The following is a 27,060-nucleotide window of genomic DNA, read 5'->3' as shown; positions in this document are numbered from 1 at the left end:
TTATTGTCTTGTATTTATTACACAGTATAACTCAATCATTCTACTGAATTCAATTCTAGAATTGCATAAACTTGTTACTGTATAAATATAATTCAGCTGTCAAACAGTTAACAGATGATCACTCGGCTGTAACACATCGAGTGCTAGCATATTTCTGAAAGGCAATCCACCAATTTATCCTGGGTTTGATTTCCTGGCAGGGCAACATAATTCACCACAATACTTTGTGCACGTGTTCACTTCACAGTAAATATGTACCCGAGTCAGGACTCTGGGGTACATATTTTACTCTCCTTTTACAGTACCTGATCATGGCATCTTCGTCAACACTTAAGCATTCATGTTCTGAAGACTTAAAATATACCTCCGAATCTTCAAAAATAAATGTTTTAATGTGTCTAAACTGTGACATCTGATTGCTGTTCATAAACATTCGTATATTCATCACTCATGTATTGTATAATTTATTATAATACACTTGCTTTTGCATCTATTTCATAGAGAATTCATTTGCAAACATTTTGACACCAAATTTTTAAATAACTAAACAACTTACATTTACAGTTGGGTGTGTGTGACCACAGAAGTTTAAAGCAACATGCGAGGTCATTCTTAAAAGGTTATTATTGTGCTTTCCTGCAATCATAACAGGCTTTCTAGCCAACCTGCCTGCAGCTTGGTTCAGAAAGCAAGTAGAAGAAATCGATGACTTATCGACCAATTCATTTACGCAAACACCAACATTTAACAATTTTATGATAATGTAATAAAAACGTTTTTTCTCATTTAAAATGCTGCTCAATATTTTTTGTGGAGGAAATTGGAAAAGTATCACTACTTTTAACATGGCAATTTGAAAAATATCTTCGTGGAATACATTCAACAAATTTACATAAACAATTTGGTCGATGTTGTCAAACGTGTTACAAGAAAGGCAAATAATAGCCATCAACATGGTAACCTCTGTTAAACAGCAGTGAGAATAAAATCTAAACCTAATACACTTTATTAATAAAAAATATTGATCATAACATAACATTATTGGAGGGTTTTGTGCAGTGCAACCATATTATAAACAGGGTCCCAGGCAAGTGGGATGCAATCCAAAAAGACCTTTTTAAGTCAGTTCTTTAGAACAGTGAATCAGATTTTGCACAGAGATAATGTTATAAATTGGGGGATGTGTTTCTGGACTACCAAAAATTATCACAATCAATATTTTGGGGACAAATAGTATAAGAAATATTGCATATTTTTCTGAATAGAGGAGTTATCCTGCTTTTAAAAGTTGACCAATTTTGAAGAGTAAAGAAGTCTAATTACATTAATAAAAGAATATATTGCAATTGATTTACATACAGTGGATCAGGATGAAAAATTGAACTTGAGAGACTGTTTGATTACCTGTTTGTATTAACAGGAGTTTGTAAGACGTTCAAAAGTCGTGGACCCCCTGTAATTAAAATCTTATATAACCGATAGTTTTGTGAATGGCTTTTTAATATGCATAATATACCATTTATTTGAACTGCAATATTATAGAATATGTACTACAGTATTAAAATAAATTATACTGTACAGTAATTGAAACTTCCTAAGAATTGTAATGGACATTGTTTATACAACATTAGGCTATACACTCCTTATAATGGGATATGCAAATGGCACCAATACTGTCACTAATGTCTCAAAGATGGGTTCTATTATTTCCAGTATTTATGCTGAAATAAGATAAAGAAATGGAAAGTCAATACTGTACCTATAATATAAAACTATAAAAATATTGTTAATAAACATGCTTGACAAATTCTTCAGCCACCAAATGACTTAAAATTAGCTCAACACACCCTTGAGCTTCACAATTTAATGAAGTGTCCAATAAAGAGCACAGCTTATAAATAGAAAAATCACAGCAAGCAAAAAATTACTTTTTTTTCCCATATAGCCATAGCCTGAAGTATTGGCCAGATGCAGTGAACAACTTGTGCATCTCTTGTGATCCGGCATATCCCCGAGATCAGCCCCACAAACACAAGCTGCCCCCTCACCCAAGTGATGCCCAGCACAAGTTGTTTCACATGTCTTGGACAAATCTGTGTAACCCTCTGGATTTTTTACTCCTACAGTAGACGAAGATTGAACACTACATTTTGAAGTTTTGAATGATGTGGAGGAATATTTTTGATGACCACAATGACAAATATTATGAGCCTGCCGATATGGATTAGAAGATTCCTTGGACTTGCCTATGTTTAAACTGCTTTTCGTATGCCACCTTGTAAAGCGCTGTAGTGCTCTCTCCCATTCCTTCATTTGCTCCAGGAGTTGAGGCTGAAGGTTCATTTGTGGATAGAACACTTTTTCTACCTGTCTCAGTGGGATGAGCTCAGCACGGGTCTTCCATAAGCCTGTACAATCGAGTTTTAAAAGGACGTTAGTCTTATCAAAATTTGTATCTTCGATCATATTGTATGTTTCCTACAAAGACATGTGATAAATGGAGAGTTATTTGTTTTCAGCTACACTATTGTGACATTCTACACCTTACCATTATTTTCCATGTGCATTCTCCACTAGCTGTCTTGCTGTAAAGACCTGATCCACAATATTTTCCCCACAGTGAATCCTACTTCGTTAATCGCTAATGAATCTCATCAATTTGCTGTATTCAGAATAATATATTGCCAAAAAATATTTCCCACTACAATAGTACACTTAGTTAACAAATATTTGTATTTCTTACTCTCACTCTACTCTTTTTTTTATAGAATAACACAATCACAGCTTTCAGATGTGACTGTTCCTGTCTCATCATCATCACAATGCTTCCCATTTTCATGTGGTCGAGAATGAACAGAAATAAAAAATATACACTCCTCCCCCCCATAAAAAAATAGGGCTTTCTTGGGAGGTCTGCATACTACACCCTTAATTTTCCCAATAAGAATACGTTTGATTTATGCAGTTTTATTACCAAGAAAACATAACTTGTGCAAATGGAGAGCTGCCTGTATTACCACTCTACACACATCTTTGGGCGGGGACCAAAGATGCAAAGCTCAACCTCAGCAAGCACAACTGAGTACTGTACATGGCAAAAACACAAAGCTTGGCTGAAGTGTTCTAGTTTGAGAAAGCTTTATATTAGTCGGGTGCTGGTCTTATGACAGGAATCAATTCAGGTACAGTATTTCAAGCGCATGTTTCTTAACCCCCTCTCCCCCACAAACATCAGGGAGGGAGGCGGGGAAGCTTCCAAAGCCACTCACACTGCCATAATGTTGATTTTACTATAGCCCTTACGTTAAAGAACAAAAGTCAAGAGTTTAAGGCTTACAGTAACCCAAGAAAGCTTCAAAATAATCTTACCTGCACCCATACCAGCCAAAAATGCACAACCTAAAGCCGAAACATCAATAGATGTTGGTCTCTCGAGGTTCTTTCCAGTCAACGTGGCAATGGTCTGCATCAAGAAGTCATTCTGTGCAACACCCCCATCAACTCTGAGGGGTAAACTTTCACTTCATGGAATGACAAAAAATAACATTTGAGTTTCACAAATTAGCACTCCACAGTTTGAAATGTACATTTTTTTTAAATAACATGAAATACAGAGGTAAGAATACATATTACCAAATACAGCACAGATTCAGATGGAGCAGTTTTATACGATGTTAATTGGTGCAAAGTTATTTGGCATAAAAAGGAGTGAAGATTATTTTAAAATGGAAATGACAAATACAGTAAATATGGTTATGGTTCACGAAGGCCAGCATTTGTCCATGTAATAGTAAGAGAAGACAAATTTGATAAATGGATAGATGAAAAAATACAACACTTCATCAAAAATAATATAGAAGGTACAATATTACAAACATTCATATATACAGACATTAGATACAGACAGGCAATAATCATAGCAAATGAGACGTTTTATTGTGCCCCATTCAATATTAATGAAGCAGTTGAAACAGTGATCAAAGTTTGGGGGATGCAGTATGAAGCAAAGAATGAGAAGCAGTTTTAAACAATTTTGAATAATTATTTTAGTTGTGATCGATTGTCAGCCACAAGCAACAAGTATTGTCAAAATGTTGCACAGATATTAAAAACAAGTTGTCACATTCAAGCAAGCAAAAAACACAATGCCATCATTCAAAAAATAAAAATACAGTACACAATTTATAGACCAAAATATGCATGCAATATGAAGTTTGCAAACACATGACATGTACCCACAGTAACACAAAGATGACGAGATACCCCAGGGAGTGTAGTGGTTCATCCGAAGATATGCGGCAGCAGCACCAGACGAGGAAGGAAATAACGAAGAAATATGGCTTAAGAATGATGTCACATATGACCTCGATCATAAACATTACCACATACTGACCAAGTAATCATTATAAAGAATTAGAAATAAAAGCCTTTTATTAAGAGTGATACCAATTCAATCCATTCTGAACCATTGTGTAGTTGAAACAAGACAATGGTCCAGGATATGATAGAAGTGGGATACAGTAAAGGTCCAGGATGGATTGAAATGTGATAATACAATGTCCAGGACAGAAACTTGACAATGGTCTAGGACATGGGTGGGTAACCCTTGGGAAATTCCCACCCCTCCCCATCCCTGGCGTTCAATCCCCGACTGTCTAAGTGCTTGGGCACCGTTCCTTCTCCCCATCCCATCCCCTTGCATAGGGACAATCACCTAATGTATCCTAAGATAGGAGCATCTCTGAATATGAACACAATGGTGTAGCTATAACTTGGGGTGCAGTATAACGCGTTTGGGAATATATCGAGTACAAGTTCATGTGATGAATACAGGCTGGATCGAGCTTTCTCCAGTGTTTCTCTATTACTGCTTACCAGGTGCTTGGTATCCCCCAATATTCCCGAGCATTATTTCCAACTGAATTTTGGACAACACTGTCTATTCCATGGCCTTTTCGTATGGTCTGACACACCGTAGAAGAAATCTAATTGTTTTGCTCAACCAGAAAGATTTGAACCTAAGCAACCCACCTAACTTATGCAGGCCAATACTATAAAAACACTTACATAGGTTTCATTTGACAAAAAAAAAAAATCCCCATTGTGTGAGCTATGTTGCCCCCTTGTGTGAGCCGTGTTGAACTTTAAAACACCTACTTAGATTTGTGTCTAATTTATTTATCATTTTAAAGATCCCGAGAGATCAGACATTGTGTGTGTTTGAAGAGTTGTTAGTCTTGTGGCCCTCATACTTGGAAAGGCTGAGAGTTGACTTAATTCTGGATGAATTTCACTGCACAAAAAGACTACATTGTAAAGATTAAGGTTATGGGTGGCAGTGACTTGCAAGACTGTCAAGTTTACTTCCCGACTTCAATATATTTTCTTTTTGGACCATACTAGTACAGTGGAACCTCGGTTTTCGAATGCCCTTTTTAAATTGTTTGGTTCTCTAGTTCAATTTCGAGAAAATTAGTTTCAATTTTCAAACCGTCTCTGGGAACAAATTAAATTTGAAAACGGAGGTACCACTAATTATTTCACTACTTGGTGCATGTGTGGGGCAGATATTTTAATAACTTTAAATTAGCTTTATAGATGCAAAAATATCAAGATCATTTTCACTATTTAATAGCAGCTAGTTTGTTATATATTGCAGACGACATTCAAAAAGCCTTACAAAATTTTCTGTGCATTCTTGAAGATCATTTCTGGAAAATGCATTAAAATTTGTTGCGCATCAACTTTGCAATTATGAAAAAAGATTAGAAATAAAACTAATTACAGTATTGTAATGGACTTGTATATCTTCATACCTGAGACTAAGAAGTTCGTAGTCTGCTTCATTGAGCATGGCACTATACATCTGGTATATACGGAATGCTAGAGACTCTAGCATAGCACGAACCATGTGTGCACGTGTGGTGCCAGCATTAAGCCCAAGGAAGCCACCTGTAGCTCTAGCATCATTCAAGGGTGCCTGCAAAAATATTAAGCAATGATACAATGTACACAAGAAACTGGACTAGGCCCTGCATCTATGGTACATATACGTAGTATCTAAAAGTAGGATAAATAATTATCTACAGGGGTGACTCATAAATCTAGAACCACTGGATGAAATAATGAACAGAATGTGTAATAAATGTCCACAATTATAAATACAGTAATGGACAAACGCAGAGAAGGCATCCACAGTCAGTAATCACATGGTAAATGGTGTCAGAAATTACTATCATTTGTGGGACATGGTTCCCAACATGAGGGACACCCAGTATATATATCTTAATGGGTTGCATCATAAAAGGTGGTGCCATACTAGCTTTTTTAGGAAGAGGCAATGAAAGAACAGTAGCAAGTGTTATGAATAGTTATGAGCAGGGTAGCCAAATTGACCGTGTCAAAACTAGAGAACTGTATTGAAATGGTACGATCACAACAAGAAAAAGCCACTTAGTGTTTTATAGATATCTCCACAGATGCGTCTCAGTAAACTGGAGACCTAAGTTGTAAAGGGTTTCAGGTTGTTCCATTCAATACTGTACACAAAAAAATTAAAAATAATCAAACTATAGGACAATTTTCTGGGATATAGCTTTGTGATTACTGAATTGTATCTTCATGAGGTTATCTTGAGATGATTTCGGGGCTTTAGTGTCCCCGCGGCCCGGTCCTCGACCAGGCCTCCACCCCCAGGAAGCAGCCCGTGACAGCTGACTAACACCCAGGTACCTATTTTACTGCTAGGTAACAGGGGCATAGGGTGAAAGAAACTCTGCCCATTGTTTCTCACCAGCGCCCGGAATTGAACCCGGGACCACAGGATCACAAGTCCAGCGTGCTGTCCGCTTGGCCGACCGGCTCCCCATATGGCCATATATAAAGTACAAAACACACATTTAATAGTAAAGATGACATACAACACATGATCAATGTTGTTAAGGGTACAAGGATCAGATGGTGAAGGAGACAAGAAGGTTAGCTTCCCTTTTCTCCCAGGATGATAATCTGCACAGGCTGCTCATACTGCAACCTCAGATCTACACCAGTTACCCCTTTCAGTCATTACTCTTCAATTTTTTTTTTTTTTATTCTTTTGCTAGCAATTTTTTTTTTAACCACTACCAGTGGACAACTGGTAGGAGCCGGTCGGCCGAGCGGATAGCACACTGGACTTGTGATCCTGTGGTCCCAGGTTCGATCCCAGGCGCCGGCGAGAAACAATGGGCAGAGTTTCTTTCACCCTATGCCCCTGTTACCTAGCAGTAAAATAGGTACCTGGGTGTTAGTCAGCTGTCATGGGCTGCTTCCTGGGGGTGGAGGCCTGGTCAAGGACCGGGCCGCGGGGACACTAAAGCCCCGAAATCATCTCAAGATGACCTCATCTCAAGAAGATAACCATCTTACTGTACTTGTATTTTCTTGCCAGTCATTTTCATTTTTTCCATACATCCTAGTTTAACGAAGCAAACAAGCAACAAATCGTTTATTTAACAGTGAAATGACATTGTGGAATGAATGACAAAGAAATGGCAATGAAATGACAATGACAACTTTACCAAAAGTTAAATTAAGCATTTCTTCAAAAGCCTTTAATAATGAAGGCATTTAAAAAATTGGCATAAGATTTTACACAAGACAATTCCCTCATGGATGCCATATTTTGGAGAGAAGTAACGATACAAAACGATCAGAATAAGTTTTTAACCAATATTTTCATCCACGGACTTTCTTACTAAGCACGAACACCACCGTACTGTTTTTTCTCTTCTATCTAGTACTGTACTGTACAGTTGCATGGGGTAAACACAGTATACACGAGAGCTAGGAAAAACATTTTTCCATGCAAGCCAATTTACAAACTTAAACACTGTACAACTAAGAACATACCTGTATTCCTTGAAATGCAGGAATGAAGAACACAGTGCTGGGACCTTTAACAGAGCTTGCCATATCTGACGTTTCCGAAGCTTTTTCATACAAGCCTGCAGGAATTATTCTTACTTCATTTCTAGTTTAACATTCAGAACTAATTTGAAACCAAAACACTTGCCACATTAAAAGGAATATGTTAATACTACATTATTTATTATAAAATCTACAGACATTTTACACACAGTTTAACTTCCAAAATCCGGAGCTCCTTACCGTATATCGAACCTGTCGAAACTAACTTTTCACTACTATTGTTCATGGAGAGAAGCCTGAGGGAGGGAATCACTCACCATCTCGGTGAAAAATCTAGTAAAATCAACACATGGTTTTGTTAAAAAATCCTGCCTTACAAACCTGCTCATATTTTTGGAAACTAACCAGCTATTCAGACAAAGGACTTCCCGTAGACATGATATACAGACTTCACTAAAGCCTTTGATAAGGTACCACTTGAAAGACTGACAAGGAAATTACAAGCACATGGAATAAATGGTAGAATACTAGAATGGACAAAACAATAGCCAAAACAAAAAAAACAAAGGGTTGTCTTAAATGGAAACGAATCTGACTGGAGAAATGTGGCGAGTGGGGTACCACAAGGTTCCATTTTGGGGCCAACCCCTTTTGTCATTTACATTAATGACATGAAAATATTAAACCACATCAAATTGGCAGATGACACTAAGATTTATGGTAAAGTAGGAAATGAAATTATATTGAGGCCTCAAGACCTACATGAACTTCATAAATGGTTGGAAGATTGATAAATGCATTTTAATATCGGAAAATGCAAGACCATGCATGTGGGACATAACAATGCACATCACAACCAACAATGACAACACAAATCAACAACAATGCTTTGCAGCAGATTGATGAAGAACGGGACCTTGGAGTAAGAATCCACGAATCTGAAAGCTGAACAAGCAAGATCCAGTGTAAAAGAAAAAAACCTTGGAATAGTCAAATGACCCATTCAGTTAAAGGAAAAGTAGGTAGTTATTAAAATGTATAAATCTCTGGTTATTCAAATGTATAAAATGTATTATTCAAATGTATAAATCTCTGGAAATTTGGATTATTTGCAAATTCAGAATGATTCCAAAGTGATACTGAGTCCGGATTTTGGAGAATACACTGATAATCATCAAGGTTACTCTTAAAATACGACTAATACGAAAATATATAATAGTGGCGGTAATAAAAGTACTAATACTGTATATAAGTTGTCTTTAAAACTAAGATTTCCTAAATACATTATGATATACCATAAAGTAATTTAGTATATACAGCTACAAACAATAACACAGCCTTGACATAGGGGAGGACGGTAAGGTTTGGACAGGAAGGGGGGGGGGGACGGGGAGGCGGGTCAAACGGTGGCTTTGGCCGGGAAAATGAATGTGTCCTACAGCTTCCAGACTGATTGAAGTGCTTCTGTGGTGATTAAATTGCCCACCATTTGTTAATTAGTACATAGTTTTTTATTTTAGATTCAGCTACTCTGAATATTTTGCCATGTCTGGCCACATTCATTATACTGGACAATATCTGAATTATTGTATTACTTATAGTAGAACAATTTGTGTGTATTTTCATACAAAAAAAAAAAATACTACAGCAGTTTGGTCCAGTAAATAGGAATTACTCTACCAAGATTCTTTCATTACTTACTCGGTTGCAATTAATTTTACTGCAGGAATAGCATCCTCCTGGTCAATCCAAAATTTCACTGGATTGAGTTTCATTTGAGCAGATATCCAATGTATTAGTTAATGTTCACCTGCAATGTGTGTGTGTGTACTTAGCTCCATCCACTTACCTATTTGTTGCCCCCATTCAATTACAGTTCCATTATCATTTGAGGAGGCTTCAGCCATGTGTATCAATCCTTCATTGTCTTTCCAGCCATGAACAGGATATATTCCTGTAATACATAGACAATACCTGTAATTAATTTATAAAGAAATTTCAATGAAATACTATGGGATTCATAAATATATTGAGAGCGAGTACTGTATATACAGCACTGTAGTAATTATTTGCAAGAGAAAACCGAATGATTTGAGTGAAATAAGACACTCCTTCCTAAGTTGGTCTCCATGATGCTCCTTTGAGCCTACAACCTACATAGGTTCACACACACACAACACACACACACACACACACACACAAACACATTTTACCCTTCAAGCTCTTAAGATTCATTTTTTACATACAGCACTTATCTAATATATATTATCGACAAGTTAACAGACGAGTGGGCCTGACCTTTGACAGAAGCATGGGCCTTGTTGCCAGTGTTGACATCGAGGAAAGCACCAGTCCCCAGAGTGACCTTCACGTCCCCTTGCCGAAATCCGCACGAACCAAATAGGGAGGCACCTTGGTCCGACACCTCATATACAAAGAAATCATGATCAGCAATCCATTGCTTCTAAAATATCTGCACTAATTCTATAGGTAGTATTATAAGAGCTTGTAAACTCTTCAACCTGAAACTTTCAAAACTCTTCACAATACTCTTCATCATACCAACAAATTACTGTACCACACTTCAAGTAACTTTAAAATATATTGCACTCTGCTTGCTGTCAGTATTTAATATGCAATCTTTAGATCTATTAATTAAATTCCAATCACAAATGAGTTGAAGCAGATGTACCAAGTCACATAACAATGTTTACTTTGATGATTGGTTAAATGCTACTTCTCTGCATTTATTTATTTTTATTTATATATACAAGAGTTCTCACATTCTTGTAAAGCCACTAGCATGCATAGCATTTCGGGCAGGTCCTTAATCCTAATTTTCCCTGGAATACAACCCGCCAAATCATTTAACAATCAGGTACCCATTCACTCCTGGGTGAACAGAGCCTACAGTTAAGGATTGGCACCCAGTCAATCCTCCCCGGCCAGGATACGAACCCAGGCCAAAGCACTTGTGAAGCGCCGGGCGAGTGTTTTACCACTGCACCATGGGGGAAGCAGTGCTTTCTCTGGCCTGCTACACTATTCTCTTAAATTAGAATTTTGCGTTTATATTTCCAAATCCAAAAGAAAGGCACGTGACCTCACCACTGCTGTTATAGGGAGAGGAACGCCAAAGAACTTGGGTGAACACACTCCCCAGTCTCCCACAGAGTTGCGTAGCTCAGGGAAGATGCTCCTTGGCATGTCGAAGAGTTTAAGAAAAAAATCATTCCAGTCCTCTATGAAGGGGTCATATAATGCTGTTCCGCTGGCATTGGAATAATCTGTGGCATGGATCTGTAAGTGATCATAACAATCTCTAAATTATTTGTAGTAGTTAATTTCTAGGATCAAAATTAAACCACACTATTTCCAGACCTCCAGAAACATGAAAGTACTGTACCTGTAATGCATTAAATACCATTATTGTACATATCTACGTCGTTGGTGTATTCTTCTCTCAGAGAAACCAAGTTAGTGGGCCGTGTAGGAACATTTGCTTGTTACTAATCCAAGTCTAATTTAGAGACTAAACCCAGTAACTCAATTAAGTGATAAAGGTACAAAATTATCTTAGCAGAGCTAAAAGAAAGTCAACACTTGAATGGAGTCAGTACATCACAACTGCTCACCAGTGGCTTTGGCTGGTAATTGGAACTTTGAGAAAAGTACATGGGACACTTGGCTATCAAGTTGACAAATTTCTTAAGATCACTAAGCCAAACCCAAGTTTTAACATGTGCAAACTTATTTGAGAAAAAGGGCCCCGGTTGCCAAGCCAACTGACCTACAGTATATCACTGTCAGAATATAAGTGAAGGGTATGAATGGTGGAGTGTACTTACCTAGTTGTGCTTGCGGGGGTTGAGCTCTGGCTCTTTGGTCCCGCCAAAGGGAGGTTGGGAGGTGTTGCCACCTCATGACGGCAGCAAATATAAACAAAGGTTTAGTAATTTGTAGTTAATGAGAACCAACTATAGGTCATTACTTGGGAAATGTCATGAATATATCTGTGAGGATTTGAACATGTTTTGCCCACCTTTCAAGGCTACAGAAATAAATTTCAGTGCAGCTGAGAGCAATGACAATTTTTATAACCATGCAAAGATGAGGAAAAAGTTACTTATAGTGTCAATGTAGCAAGTCACTCCTGCCCGATTGTTCACCGACAATTTCCAATATTATGATGAACATGTTGCTCATCATTAGAATACAGTATTTTACAACGGAGTGGCAGGGAAGGTACATTCAGAAACATGGTTTAACTTCATACAATGAACTCACAAAACATGATTCATCTATGAAAAAGTACCAAGTGTACCTGCAGAGTCTGTAGAGATGTGGGTTGGACCCCATTGTATAGCCTCAACATTTTATCATTGTTTAACTTCCCACAGGGTTATACTGTATATTCCTTCATATTAAATGTCTTAAAAAGCTCGTCTAGCTGTTTCAAATGAAAAATGGCATTGAAGGCAACAAAAATAATCAATACCTTTCCTTCAGTCAGTTTATAGATGAGCCACGTGTCAATGGTGCCGAACATGACATGGCCTTCGTGTGCCAGTTTCCTCACTCGCTCACAATTTTCAAGAACCCATTTTAACCTCATGTTTACCTGAAATTGTAGAACATTTAAATTCATTAATGATCATTTGATGATAATACAATAATACTGAATGTAAAAGCCACTCCAGAATCGTAGGCGATATGCATTAACAGTTTATACTGGAGAGAATATCAACTGAAGGAGCACAAGCTATAACTTTTTCCATATTAAATACTGTACATAAATGATAATTTAAACATTTAGATATACAGTATAGTAATACTGTAATAAATTCTGACATGACTAATGTGGCTCCCATTCAACATTAATTTACCATTAAAACATTTATTGTCACACGGAACATTTACTGTTTATGTACCGATTCTCTTGCTTTTTTTCTTTTGAGTCGAATTCAAATCTCCAATCAACATTTTTCTATTGCCTATAACTTTAGTGTCAATTTTGTTGTAATTATTCAGTTACTGAATTTATATAGACATGTTTATTAATATATTGCATACCATTTTATGTTAATAGACTTATTTATGAGGCATTGGAATTCCTACAGTAACCATGTTTTTGTTACCAATCTTATGAAAAAATAACAATGTTGCATATTTTGCAACAAAGTGACTATTAAGACACCTTTGCAATAACAAGCTTACTGTGTATATGTATAGTTGGAAATTAAGACAAACTTTTCATATTATTCCATAGACAGATGTAGAGAAAAAAAAAAGCTGAACCAACCCAAGAATACATTATACAAATACTGTACAGTATATTTAAATTACTTACTTGAATATTCATAAATTGAATTACACTTGCAGCTAGATATCTCTTGCTTCTCAGAATCTTGTACAGAATAGACCCAACAAAACGTATTGTCTGCAAAATACACACATTTACTGTATTTATACATTTTTCTATGTACTGTATATACTGTTTGTATACATACAAAACTTTAATGTATAACATGTGAGAACAGTATATTGTATATTACCTTCATTGTAAAACAAGCATTCCATTGTTTGACTAAATAATCTGCACGAATATCCTTCCACGTAATGAAGTTGTGGAATGTTTCACCAGTTCGTCGGTCCCAAGTGATGAAAGTTGCTCTTTGAGTACTTAAGCCGAGGCAACGAATGTTACCAGAATTTAGGCCAGCATCTGAACAAAGAGAAAGAGTAATCACTTTCTCATAGCATGTGTGTCTTTCTAATACAGTTATGTATGTTGTATCCAGATATGTGAATAATGAAACAGTCCAGAATAGCAGTCCTGCGTTGTCTTATTAGGCAAATATCCTTTCCGAGGTGATTTAAGGGTAGATTTAAGCAAGTTTGGTTAATTTTAGGACATGGCACCTATGTCTTGGAGCAACAAAGTTAAATGTTCTTCAATTTTTTCCCGATAAATCCAGGGATGCAGAGAAATGATGCTTGAATAACCACACCACACACATGTTTGGCCCGGATGTGTATTAAACTTGGGGAAAGCCAACGGGGAAAGCTAGGGGCCCAAGCAGCTAGGTGAACAGTTGTTAGCTTAGCTAAACAGCTCAATTGATAGAGCTATCGACTGCACAAAATTACTCAAATCACAAAAAAGTCAGTCAATACAAGGAAGCAGTGTCCAAATACAGTACAACATAGATGACAAACTTGTAATGGGTATTACATTAAATATTATTCAGTGTTTTATGTCAGAAACTTTAGTAAATTCATCACTTCACATACAGAAATCAGGCTCGACAGTAAATTTCATGAGCACATGCCACTTTAGGGAAACTAGCCCTGCTGAAAAATGATTAACTTTTCACGACCTGTACTCCAAAACTAATTACAGTATTTATATTCTTTGACCTTAGAAGAGAACTTACTAGATATAGCATCATTTATAACTTTGATCAATTTCTCCCAGAGTTCATCTGGGTCCATCTCCACACGGTCTGGGGCTGGATACAGAAGGGTCACCTGAACACAAATGATTACTTTTAATAACGATTCCACTAGATAATATAAAGTACTGCACAGTATTGTCTAAAAGCAATCACCACACAAAACAATAAAATAAATTATAATTGATAAGTTCTAGGAACTGTAATTTAGCACATTTTATACCTCCTAAGGCAAGAAATAAATTCTTATCTGCCTCATCACAAGATTATCATTCACAATGAGTTAGTCTTCATAAATCTCTAACTTAAAAGAACTATATTATTTGTAAACAGCAAATTTAACAGTTCTTTGTAATAAAAATGACAAAACCTTTTAAATTTGCAAGAATCTACCACCTGATCAACATACATTATGGACTTTTACAACCCATTACACATTTATGTATATAGATAAATAAATCGTTTGCTAAATTTTAAGGACAAAATATGTTAAAACATATTTAAAATAAATGAAAAAATCCCTTTCATACCTTCTCCTCTGCCTTCCCACAGACGTGAGCATTTGTATCATAAATGAAGCAGCGAAGTGTTGTCGTTCCGAGGTCGAGGCTGGCAATATACCTGGCCTCCTGACCCGGGGATGGATCTGGGGTTTGGTTACTAAGCTCGGAGGCACCCATGATGAGTTTATCATCAATTTAAACTCGCTGCACAACTGTAACAATATAAAATAAGAAATTATTATATATATATATATATATACCTTTTTAAAATTAGTAATTAATGGTATTGCTACCATATAGTCTGGTATTACATAATCTTCAAACATGAAAGTGTCACAATCTTTGTTACAACCACTAATTAGTGAACGAACAAGATTGGACTATACAGTGTCTTAGACCGGGTGTACCTAATGTAATAGTAATTTGACAAACCCAAATTATATCCAGTTCAAATTGAAAGTCAACTCAATACACATGTTGAGAGTCAAACATTTCAATGCAACTTACAGATGTGTTGCTTCAACAATGAGTCCTATAACTCTGCCTACCTCAAAATTCCAGCAACTAATCCAAAAGGTTACATAAAAGCTAAGAATTATTACAATAAAATATATGATAATTTACTTTATGTTTAAGAGAATGGATATAAATAGCGTGTTACCTGCGTCTCCCAGAGATAACCAAGATACAGTATAATGTACACGAGGAGCAGCAAAAAGATCACTATCAGTCAAGAGGAGATAAAATTCCCAATAGATTAAGACAATTACAAACATGAAGATTAAAATAATTTACAAATACAATATTATATTTTTCTCTGCCCCTAGTATTGGTTCATGTAAAAATTAATATTAATTCCATAAAAATATATTGAACATACACAGTAGGCCTAAACAAAATGAAAATACCTTGTATAAAAAATTTGTGTAGCACATTGTCAGAACAGGATTTTAGGCACAGTGGTGTATCATCAACTCAAAATTGAGGGACTAGATCAATCCCCGGGCAGGACAAATAATTGGGTAGGTTTCCTTTCACCTAATGCTTCTGTTCACCTAGCAGTAAAACGGCTACCTGGGAGTTAGGTAATTGATGTGGATTGCATCTTTGGTGAAAGCCAGTAGTTGGCCTTCAAATCAAATCGCAAGGTGACCTAACGAAACCCCTCAATAAGTCCAAGTCCAGGCTTCCTGTCCCTACCAATGGGAACTATTACAATATACTACAGTACTAATGTTGCTGAAAACATAAGATAATCAGGAAAGCAGATATTACACATTACCTATAATAGTTAACAGTTTTTCTTCCATATCTACCTCCCTCTTTTTTTCTGTCAACCTGCAATAACTTGCACTTTACCAAAATCAGCCCTTCTGCAAGCCTGAACAATTTGGGCATATCCAAATTCACTCACAATTTTGATCTTGGGAACAAATCAGCATAGTTTGGGGAGGGGAGGGGAGGGGAGGGGGGGGGGGGTGTTTAAAGTACAGTACAGTATTGTGTTAAAGGCACTATATTCTGCTAGCAAAAATACATTACTTTACAGTCTGTACCTTAATTTAGGACACTTATTTCCTGTTTAGATTTCCCATTGCCAGGGACAGGAAGACTTGTTAGTTTTACCATCGTCTCCCAAGGTCAACTGCCGACCTTCCCGGAGATGCAATCCCCACAACAGTTGCCTACCTCTCGGGTAGGCAACTGTTGTCAGGGTTGCGTTTTATTTCCTGCTATATGACCAGATGTATTAGGTATTACTGATGTATTATGTATTATGTATTACTGCCCGAAACGCTTTGCGTAATAGTGGCTTTAGGCATTGTATGTACTAGCTCTATCTATTAACCCAACAAACTTTGTAAAATCTCTTTATGCATGTACCTTAACCAAATAAACATTTATTTATTATTTATTTATAGGTGTAAGGAAACTGCCCAAACATCTCGTCCTTCATGGAAATAAAACTAGGACCACATACTTGGGAGTCGACCGTGCTAGATAAACCCTAACACATACTGATAATTGTGCAGTGCTTTTTCTTCTGACCTTAATGCTGGTGTAGGCCTAAATGTTATTCGTTCATTTATTATATAACTCGAAGGAAGGATCTTGAAGGAGTAGGAAGTATTCTTAAATATATTACTCTTGAGAGACCCATGGAATAGCAATGTTGTTCAGAGAATGAAGAGAATGAGCATGACAGTGTCATGGGTGACCCTGGAGGTGGTGGGGGCCCCTGACCCTAGACTAGAATGACCCCCCCCCCCCCCCCCCGACCCTGAACTGGGGTGACCCCCGACCCTAAACTGGGGTGACTAACTAGTCGTCTCCCACAGTGATCATCCATACACAAGGTATATACATAGTTCACAAATAATACTAACTTTAAAAAAGAAATGTAAAATGACAACACTGTTTTGGATGAAAGCAGATGGAAATGTGGGCAAGAAGAGCCAGCTGGGAGCTAGGGAAGAGCCAGCTGGGGCTAGGTAGAGCCAGCTGGGAGCCAGGGAGAGCCAGCTGGGAGCCAGGGAAGAGCCAGCTGGGAGCCGTCAGCAACAGCTGTTTTGAAAGCTGGTCGCTTACAGGCAGGTACGAGTTCACACGGTACAGAAGACGGATCGTACACTTTTTTTCCTATTCCGGAGAAAATTTGTACGTTCCTTATAAAACTTATTGGTAAAAAAAATAAAAAATAAAATGTTTATTTAGGTAAGGTACATACATACAAGAAATTTTTACAAAGATTGGTTGACTTATAGGTAGAGCTAGTACATACAATGCCTAAAGTCACTATTACGCAAAGCGTTTCGGGCATAATAAACTACTACTTGGTCACTACTAAAACAACAAATAATAACATACTAAATAATAATAGTAAAAACTTCTTAGGGAAATGGTACATACTGAACATACGAAATGGGATACAAGAAGAAGGAAGATTGGGCAAGTACTGTGCCTAAAGCAACAGACAGAGATAGAGAGGATAGAGAGGACGGGGGAACAGGAGAGAGAGAGAGACAGACAGTTTTTGAGAGAGATTTTCAGTTTTTGACCGAAACGCTGTCAGCAAGAGGCAAGTGGGTGTGGTAAGACTGGCAGCATCTAGAAGACTGAGAAATAACCAAGGCAGGAAACACGGGGAATAAATGAATATAATTAGACAAATAAAACTGTTGCGAGTAGATTATCCCAATAATATTCTCGCTCCAAACACATTAGCCGAACGAGAGAAGCAAAACTCTTCTTGGTACTAATTATGGAACTCAAACCTTTCCCACCAACCTTTGGAGAACGGTGAGGTGTTGCCCGAGCATAAAAGCAGCAGAGTAGCGAATAATAACCCTTTCACCACCGCTCCCGTGCCAGGTAAGTCCACTACGGGCTCACCATAGCCTGCGCTACTTGCCCCGCTCCTGTGCCAGGTAAGTTACGGGATCTCCATAGCCCGTGCTACTTGGAACTTGTTCCGAGTAGCTGAATCTATAACAATAACTTCAGGTCACGATGACGGGAGACATCTCCCGTCACGCAGGGTGCAGTCGCACCTCCACAGATCTCCAGTATCATCTATTGATACTAGTAATGGCTCAAAAGGGCCACCACTTACGGGCTATTCATGTCCGTGCCACCTTTTGGGTGGTTTAATATTCAATCATCGAATAATAACTAGTCTACTTTCAAGTGTGGTCTAGAACAGACACTTGCGAGATAATATTAATAATAATAATAATAATAATAATAATAATTTTTATTTAGGTAAGGTACATACATAAAGAGATTTTACAAAGTTTGTTGGCTTTATAGATAGAGCTAGTACATACAATGCCTAAAGCCACTATTACGCAAAGCGTTTCGGGCAGGAAAAACATTAATGACTACAGCTTAAAACTAATGGGTAAAAAGAATAAGATGTGTTGAGTACAAATAAAAATAGAGGTAAAAGAGGGGGGAACATTATTGAAAAAAGCAGCACAAATACAATTACAAATTATTACAGAAAATTACATTCAAACAGCGTTTATTTGAAAAACAAAAAAACAAAGAACATACATGGGTTGACAACAGAGGGGTAAGGTAGGTTACAGGGAATTTATTAGGTATAGCTTCGTTTTTAACTTAAACTGGTTGAGAGAGGTACAGTCTTTAACATGGTTGGGAAGGTCATTCCACATTCTGGGCCCCTTGATTTGTAGAGCATTTCTGGTTTGATTAAGTCGTACTCTAGGAATATCAAAACTGTATTTATTTCTGGTGTGGTGCTCATGGGTTCTGTTACAACCTTCTATGAAGCTTTTGAGATCAGGATTGGCATTATAGTTTAGCGTTTTATATATGTATAATACACATGAGAGAATGTGCAGTGACTTAATGTCTAACATATTCAGACGACGCTCCGTGTGTACCGACGCTCAGTGTGCTCAACTCTCACCATTGCTCGCCAAAGTATCACCTGCATATTTCTGTATACTCTACTAAATATATATATTCTCTTAGTGTGTGTTTATTGTCTCCATACTTTACGTAACAAAAGAACCGTTACAAAACAAATTGTGCATATCAGCAGGCCAGTCAGGCAGAAAAGGCAGAAGACGAACTGTGGGTGCAGACAGGGCAGGGCAGCACAGGGAGGTGGGGGAGCCAAAATTATCATGCTGGGGAAGAAAAGCAAACTGCCGACAACCGAGGCAAGATATGGAGATCCAGTATGGCGGAGATTCTAAGACTTGGGAGTATCCGTAGGAGCCCGACCACTTGTGTACCCAGAGTTTAACAAACAAATGGCCGGAGGCTTATACAAACACGAACCACAAAAACCACTCCATGAGCCCTATCAAACAGACTCCCGAAGGTCTACCCAAAAACACCCACGGAGCCTACTCAAGCACTGCCCTAGAGCCCAACCCGGCACAGCCCCGGTCAGACTGGGTTAGGCTTGTATAACATGATTGGGTTAGACTACCTTGGGATAGGTAGGTTTAAAATATCCCATCCTCATCAACGAAGGGCAAATGTTCGTTAATCCCACGTCCGCCGCAGTCGTAAATGCCGAGATTACTTGTTAAAAAAAAATCGGAAAATATTTTGGGAATAATAGGACATTTGAAAAACCGCTGGCTTCCTGTCCCAGTTGAGGCCACTAAACTAGAGATAATCTAAAAAAAAAAAAAAACTGGAGCCAAATTATTATTCGTAACTATAATATAAAAGTTACCCAGATTATTGTAAAGGTGTTCTCTTAGGTACAATTACAGAAAACGGAAGGATGAACGATAACCTAATAATATTACAGTTGCTATAGAAAAAAATTAATTCATTGTTTCGGCGGACAGCCAGCTAGTTTTAGTTTTTTTTGCCCCGAGGGGCGAGTTTATTGGGCAGCGCCACTCAACCTGTGAGTGGACACACCGCCATAGCAGCATGTTCAACACTCCCCACTAGGAAAACTAGCTGGGTTGTTCGTCCTGTCACTTGTACCTAGACGCAACTGGGACTGGCTTAACTGTCGATTGACGAGATTGATGATTAAGCCACCCAGAAGGTGGCACGGGCATGAATAGCCCGTAAGTGGTGGCCCTTTGGAGCCATTACCAATATCTGTGGAGGTGCGACTGTACTCTACGGAGAGGTCGTGACCTCTGGCTTAACTGTCAAGTGAACAGCTTATCAAACAAAAAGATTAAAGTGTCAATTCTTAAAAACTTACGTTATCTTGCCGGTGCAAAATGGGGGAATCTTTCGAGAACATATATATTTGACAGATGGTATTTTCCTAACTCAATGTGGGGTTTACTATGCTACACATTCCTAATGTGTCTTAGATATTCACATTCTCTCAGGTAGTGGTCAAGGCGGTGTCCGTCACTCATCACAGTCTGCAATTCAGACTGTACTACCGGGACCCCTACTACATACTATAATAATAATCACACTTAACTGTCCGAGGTGAAATGTCATCTCAGGCAGTGTGATTAAAAAAATAATTGTTTTCGTTTAAACGATGTATATCAATTAGAAAATCCACAAGGTCTCTGAGGTGACGCGAGTCCGCGACCAAGATATAGCCAGCCGCATATACTCTTACCACTGATATTTTACTTTACGGGCTCACTATAGCCCGTGCTACATGGACACTTCTGAGTAGCTAATTCTGGAACATCTACCACTGTGCCACACATCAAGGAACACATTGGTCAAAGATAGTTTCCCGTAACAAGGCACAGTCTTCCATCGACACTGCGACCCGTCGAGACAGTGTCGGCTGAACGACTGTTGGGGCGCTAAATTACTTTTCCCATAGACTTGTGGCAGGGTTGAGAAGGTCCTTCCATTAACAAATCTATAACCAACGGTCTATCAAGCAGACCTGTCACAAAATTACAGGAGTGCCCAGTAAACAGCAAGAGTAGTTAGGTGTTTATGGACTGATGTACTGCGGTGTATAGTGTAAATTTTAGGATAACTACTCATCCTAAGTAGCTACATCATTCTCTGCTAGAATGACAGGAATAACTTCTTTCTGTGCATTCCGCCATGCTGCTGTTGTTTCTAAAAGTTTGTATACATTCTACAACAATGAAAAATAACAAAAAACCTATTCCCCTGTCGCATACTAGTACTTTTGGTGATGGGAACACAGCAACAAACCTTGATAGAAATGCGTCTACCACTGTCTGGAATTTTTCTTAGGAAAGGCTGCCAAAATGGTACAGCCGGCCAAATGGTCCACTAGGACAAGCACATAACTGTTGCCCGAATGGTTGCGCACCAAATGAGCAAATTGGATGGGTTGCGCACCGACCCGTCCTCACACTAGGCTGTTTATTGCAGCGGCTGTCCTCCCCAGACGTATTAATTAATTTTAATATACTGTGTTTTACCAATTTGTTTGTTCTCATATAAATAAATATTATCATACATAAAAATTCGATGTATAATTAGGCGTAGGTTAGGTATTTAGGTTCTGTTGGCGATTATTTGTATTTGAAGTACGTGGGCGAAGCATTTATAGAATTGTGGTTCGAACAGAGGATGTGAGCGAAGCACTTGTTCCGGAAGTGTTCGGACGTTATCAGTTGTGAGTCCAGTGTAAACCGCTTTTCATTCATAAACAGGGGGTTTGGCGGCTGGATTAGCGAGCTTGGATCTTTGTATGCGAGGACGGGCTGGTAAATTAGTCAAATCAGCACCCAACCGACCTAAGGGTTCATTGGTTCAAAGATCTCATGGAACCCCGGGAGTGGGGCCCGTACTTTTGCAACCCGTCCTCGACTCAAGTCCATTCCACCCAGCGGTCAACCCCACAGACGCATTCATAAATTTTAACATGCTGTTCATTCAAAACAGAAATTTTCTCAAATATAAATTAATATTATGATATATTAGCATATTGTGCATATATAGGCATAGGTTAGGTTAGGTGGTTGGGTTCTGTTGGCGATTATTTGTATTTGTAGTACGTGGGTGAAGCATTTACAGCGTTGTGATTCGAACAAAATTCGTCAGTGAAGCACTTGTTCCGGAAGTGTTCGAACGAAATGAGTTGTGAGTCGTGTGTAAACCGTTTTTCATTCATAAACAAGGGGTTTGGCGGGTGCATGGAATCACTTTTGGATCTTTGTTTGGAGGACGGACTGTACTTTTGGCAGCCCGTCCTCATAAACAAAGGTCCCCAAAGTCTATTCCATGCATTCGTCAAACCCCCTGTTTATAAATGAAAAACGGTTTACACACGACTCTCAACTGATGACGTTCGAACATTTCCGGAACAAGTGCTTCACTGACGAATTTTGTTCGAACCACAACGCTATAAATGCTTCACCCACGTACTACAAATACAAATAATCGCCAACAGAACCTAAACATTTAACCTAACCTAACCTATGCCTATATATGCACAATATGCTATTATAACAATAATTTATATTTGAGAAAATTCCCGTTTTAAATGAACAGCATATAACACTTTATGAATGCGTCTGTGGGGTCGACCGCTGGATGTCAACCCGTCCTCGACTCAAGTCAATTCCATCCAGCGGTCGACCCCACAGACGCATTCATAAATTTGTACATGCCGTTCATTTAAAACAGAGGTGTTCTCAAATATAAATTAATATTATAAGATAATAGCATATTGTGCATATATAGGCATAGGTTAGGTTAGGTTAGGTGTTTAGGTTCTGTTGGCGATTATTTGTATTTGTAGTACGTGGGTGAAGCATTTATAGCGTTGTGGTTCGAACAAAATTCGTCAGTGAAGCATTTGTTCCGGAAGTGTTCGAACGTCATCAGTTGTGAATCGTGTGTAAACCGTTTTTCATTTATAAACAGCTGGGGGTTTGGCGGGTGGATGGAATCACTTTTGGGTCTTTGTTTGGAGGACGGGCTGCTGGATATAATGGACTTGAGTCGAGGGCGGGTTGGTATATGCTTCACCCACGTACTACAAATACAAATAATCACCAACAGATCCTAAACATCTAACCTAATCTAAACTAACCAGTGCTTAAATATTCTCGCTATGCTAATATTTAACAATATAAATTTATATTTGCGAAAATTCCTATTTTGGATGAAGAGCATGTTAGAATTGATGAATTCGATTTTGGGGTCAACCGCTGGATAGAATGGACTTCGTCTGAGAACGGGTTGACTTTTGGAGTACCTCTAGCAGTTCGCGCATGATAATGTATTTGCTTGGTAGATATATTTTAAAATAATATGTAGTATGGCATGTCAGTATTATTGGGTGGTCCACACACTACTCGTGGTCCACACTACAGATGGCTCAGAATGTTTGGTAATATGTTTATTGCTTGTGAAGTGTGTCTATGTATGTATTAACACGATGTACTGAACGGGGTGAGAATAGCTTGAGCTACCTCATCCCTTTGTGTGTATTTTACCTCAATAAACTTATTTCAATTTCAACTACAGATGGTCCACACAACATGACTCCTGGGTTCAGTCTGGTCACGTCGGCTGATGTCCTTAATTTGGCGTGTGGGTTCAGCGCCATCTGTGTCGACCACCTGTCACAGGGATAACCAAAGCGGCGCTGCACTCCCCAACAAAGTCGACCAAACCATACCTGGTGTACCAATCACTGCTGCGTTAATTCGAAAATCGGAACAAATATAAACTAATTGTCAATTAATCTGTTGCTCTAGCATGAGGTAGGGAGGAGAAAGTGTCAACTTCACACAGCATCAGATGCATAACCACCATATTTGGGTTGGGGGTTGCAACCTGAGTCAGTATCCAAAAAACTCCTTCAGATGTAGATATAATACGTCAGAGTGACGTTACACACCTCGTACAGTGTAGGTGAAGAGTAGTGATGACGTAACGATGACGTAGTATGACTTGGTGGTTACATTAACAATAGCGTCAGCAGCCTACTTTAAGTTCTTATTTAAATCGAGTTGATATTTCGGCTTTTGTAGAAAACGGAAGAGTGTGAAGGGATAACTTGTTAAGATTGTGTTCTAGATATTGACTAGGGGGCCAGATTCACGAAAACTTGCGCAAGCACTTACGAACGTGTACATCTTTCCTCAATCTTTGACGGCTTTGGTTACATTTATTAAACAGTTTACGAGCATGAAAACTTCCCATTCAACTGTTGTTATTGTTATAAACAGCCTCCTGGTGCTTCAGAGCTCATTAACTGTTTAATAATTGTAAACAAAGCCGCCAAAGATTGAGAAAAGATGTACAGGTTCGTAAGTGCTTGCGTGAATCTGGCCCTAGATCTCCGTAGGAGATCCGAGCTCGTTAATATATACTAATATGACCAATATATATCTCAAACATGACCTTAAGAAGAAGTATAGGTTAGGAGTCGTCTCCGAAGAATTATCTAAGATTTACTCATCAATGCTGGTTAAAATAATTAGAAGAGCCAAAATAAAACACTACTAAAATCAATTTACCCAAATTAAGGGCAACATTAAGAAAACATGGAACACTATCTCCCAAATATTGGGATCAAAAAATTTTTTGAATAAAAAACCAATATTCCTATCCAATGACGATGGTGTGCTTTCGGCCTCTGACAATACAATAGGTTCAATACAATACAATTGAATACAATAGGTTCAATTGAATACAATAGGTTCTTCTCATCCACTGGGACATCCCTTGCTCAAGATATTCCATCCTCCCTCACTAATAATAAAGACTACCTTACAGGTAACTATTCAGAGTCTCTGTACCTAACGCCTGCTACCTCCTCTGATGTAAATGAGGTAATCTTTTCCCTTAAAACTAAGTCAAGCACCCTTGATGAGATACCATTTCTTATTTACAAAAAAGCCTCCAGATTTCTAGCTCCTGCCATTGCATTGCTTTTCAACAAATCACTTGAACTCCAAACCTTTCCGGATATTCTAAAAAAAAGCGAGAGTAACCCCAGTCCATAAATGTGGTGATCTCACTGATGTCAACAATTACAGACCTGTATCAATTCTACCAACCTTGTCAAAAATATTTGAAAAGCTAATCTACAAGCAGCTTTATTCTATCTAGCCAAACACAATATATTTAGCTTTTGCCAATATGGTTTCAGACTCAATAAAAGCACTAACGATGCACTTATTAGTATGATTAAATTGATAAATACAGCTCTTGATAAAAATGAGTTCCCTGTTGGGTTATTTATTGACCTACGTAAGGCTTTTGACACTGTCAACCACCAAAACCTTCTACGTTACATCATTATGGAGTCAGAGGTCACTCCAATACCTTCAGTCCTACCTTACTGACAGGCTCCAGTATGTTTCTGTTGATAATTCCATTTCTCCCACCCTACCCATCAACATTGGTGTTCCACAGGGCAGCATACTTGGCCCTCTCCTCTTTCTCATCTACATTAATGACTTTCCAAATGCCTCTCAACACCTCAAACCAATCTTAATTGCTGATGACACATCCTTCATTTTCTCCAGTCCTGATCCTCTTGCTCTAAATGTCACAGTGAATAAAACTAAATAAAGTCCATCTTTGGGTAACTGCTAATAAACTCACCCTTAACACTGACAAAACTTTCTATATTTTATTTGGTAATAAATCCTCAAATGAAATTAATCTAAGAATATACAATATCCAAATTACTAACAAAGTTGATGGCAAATTCCTTGGTGTCCTCATTGATAACAAGCTGAATTTCCAGGGACACATTCTAAATATACACCTGACATTATGAGAGCTGTGTACACCTGACATTGTGAGAGCTGTGTACACCTGACATTGTGAGAGCTGTGTACATCTGACATTGTGAGAGCTGTGTACACCTGACATTGTGAGAGCTGTGAACACCTGACATTGTGAGAGCTGTGTACACCTGACATTGTGAGAGCTGTGTACATCTGACATCATGAGAGCTGTGTACACCTGACATTGTGAGAGCTGTGTACACCTGACATTGTGAGAGCTGTGTACACCTGACATCATGAGAGCTGTGTACACCTGACATCATGAGAGCTGTGTACACCTGACATTGTGAGAGCTGTGTACACCTGACATCATGAGAGCTGTGTACATCTGACATTGTGAGAGCTGTGTACATCTGACATTGTGAGAGCTGTGTACACCTGACATTGTGAGAGCTGTGTACACCTGACATTGTGAGAGCTGTGTACACCTGACATCATGAGAGCTGTGTACACCTGACATTGTGAGAGCTGTGTACACCTGACATTGTGAGAGCTGTGTACACCTGACATTGTGAGAGCTGTGTACACCTGACATCATGAGAGCTGTGTACACCTGACATTGTGAGAGCTGTGTACATCTGACATTGTGAGAGCTGTGTACACCTGACATTATGAGAGCTGTGTACACCTGACATCATGAGAGCTGTGTACATCTGACATTATGAGAGCTGTGTACACCTGACATTGTGAGAGCTGTGTACACCTGACATTGTGAGAGCTGTGTACACCTGACACCATGAGAACAGTCCACATCTGACAGATCATGAGAACAGTACACACCTGACAGATCATTACAACAGTACACACCTGACAGATCATTACAACAGTACACACCTGACAGATCATGACAACAGTACACACCTGACAGATCATTACAACAGTACACACCTGACAGATCATTACAACAGTACACACCTGACAGATCATGACAACAGTACACACCTGACAGATCATGACAACAGTACACACCTGACA

General features: G+C 38.4%; 1 protein-coding gene across 7 annotated transcripts; it reads right to left on the bottom strand.

Moving 5' to 3' along the window:
* Window positions 1-374: 374 nt before the first annotated feature.
* LOC123769231 (glycerol kinase 5) lies at window positions 375-21,670 on the bottom strand. Of its 7 annotated transcripts, none has more exons than XM_069309962.1 (14): window positions 21,518-21,670; window positions 14,894-15,078; window positions 14,346-14,439; window positions 13,464-13,633; window positions 13,259-13,348; window positions 12,407-12,529; window positions 11,017-11,208; window positions 10,207-10,333; window positions 9,758-9,862; window positions 7,891-7,985; window positions 5,817-5,980; window positions 3,370-3,521; window positions 2,247-2,408; window positions 375-1,453 (listed from the first exon to the last, which is right to left on the bottom strand). In XM_069309962.1, exons 2-14 carry the CDS (start codon window positions 15,041-15,043, stop codon window positions 1,401-1,403), a joined length of 1,677 nt encoding a protein of 558 aa, XP_069166063.1. In that variant the 5' UTR covers window positions 15,044-15,078; window positions 21,518-21,670; the 3' UTR covers window positions 375-1,400. The 7 variants fall into 7 exon arrangements, with proteins under 7 accessions (XP_069166063.1, XP_045616229.2, XP_045616226.2 ...); XM_045760273.2 differs by lacking the exon at window positions 21,518-21,670 and adding an exon at window positions 17,254-17,489; XM_045760270.2 differs by having other exon boundaries at window positions 375-2,408.
* Between the last annotated feature and the right edge of the window lie 5,390 nt (window positions 21,671-27,060).

This window comes from Procambarus clarkii, chromosome 66 (genome assembly GCF_040958095.1).
Source record: "Procambarus clarkii isolate CNS0578487 chromosome 66, FALCON_Pclarkii_2.0, whole genome shotgun sequence".
In the NCBI taxonomy this organism is placed as follows: Eukaryota; Metazoa; Arthropoda; class Malacostraca; order Decapoda; family Cambaridae; genus Procambarus; species Procambarus clarkii.
Note: the sequence above shows the minus strand (reverse complement) of the source record. Positions and strands in the feature narration are given on the sequence as shown.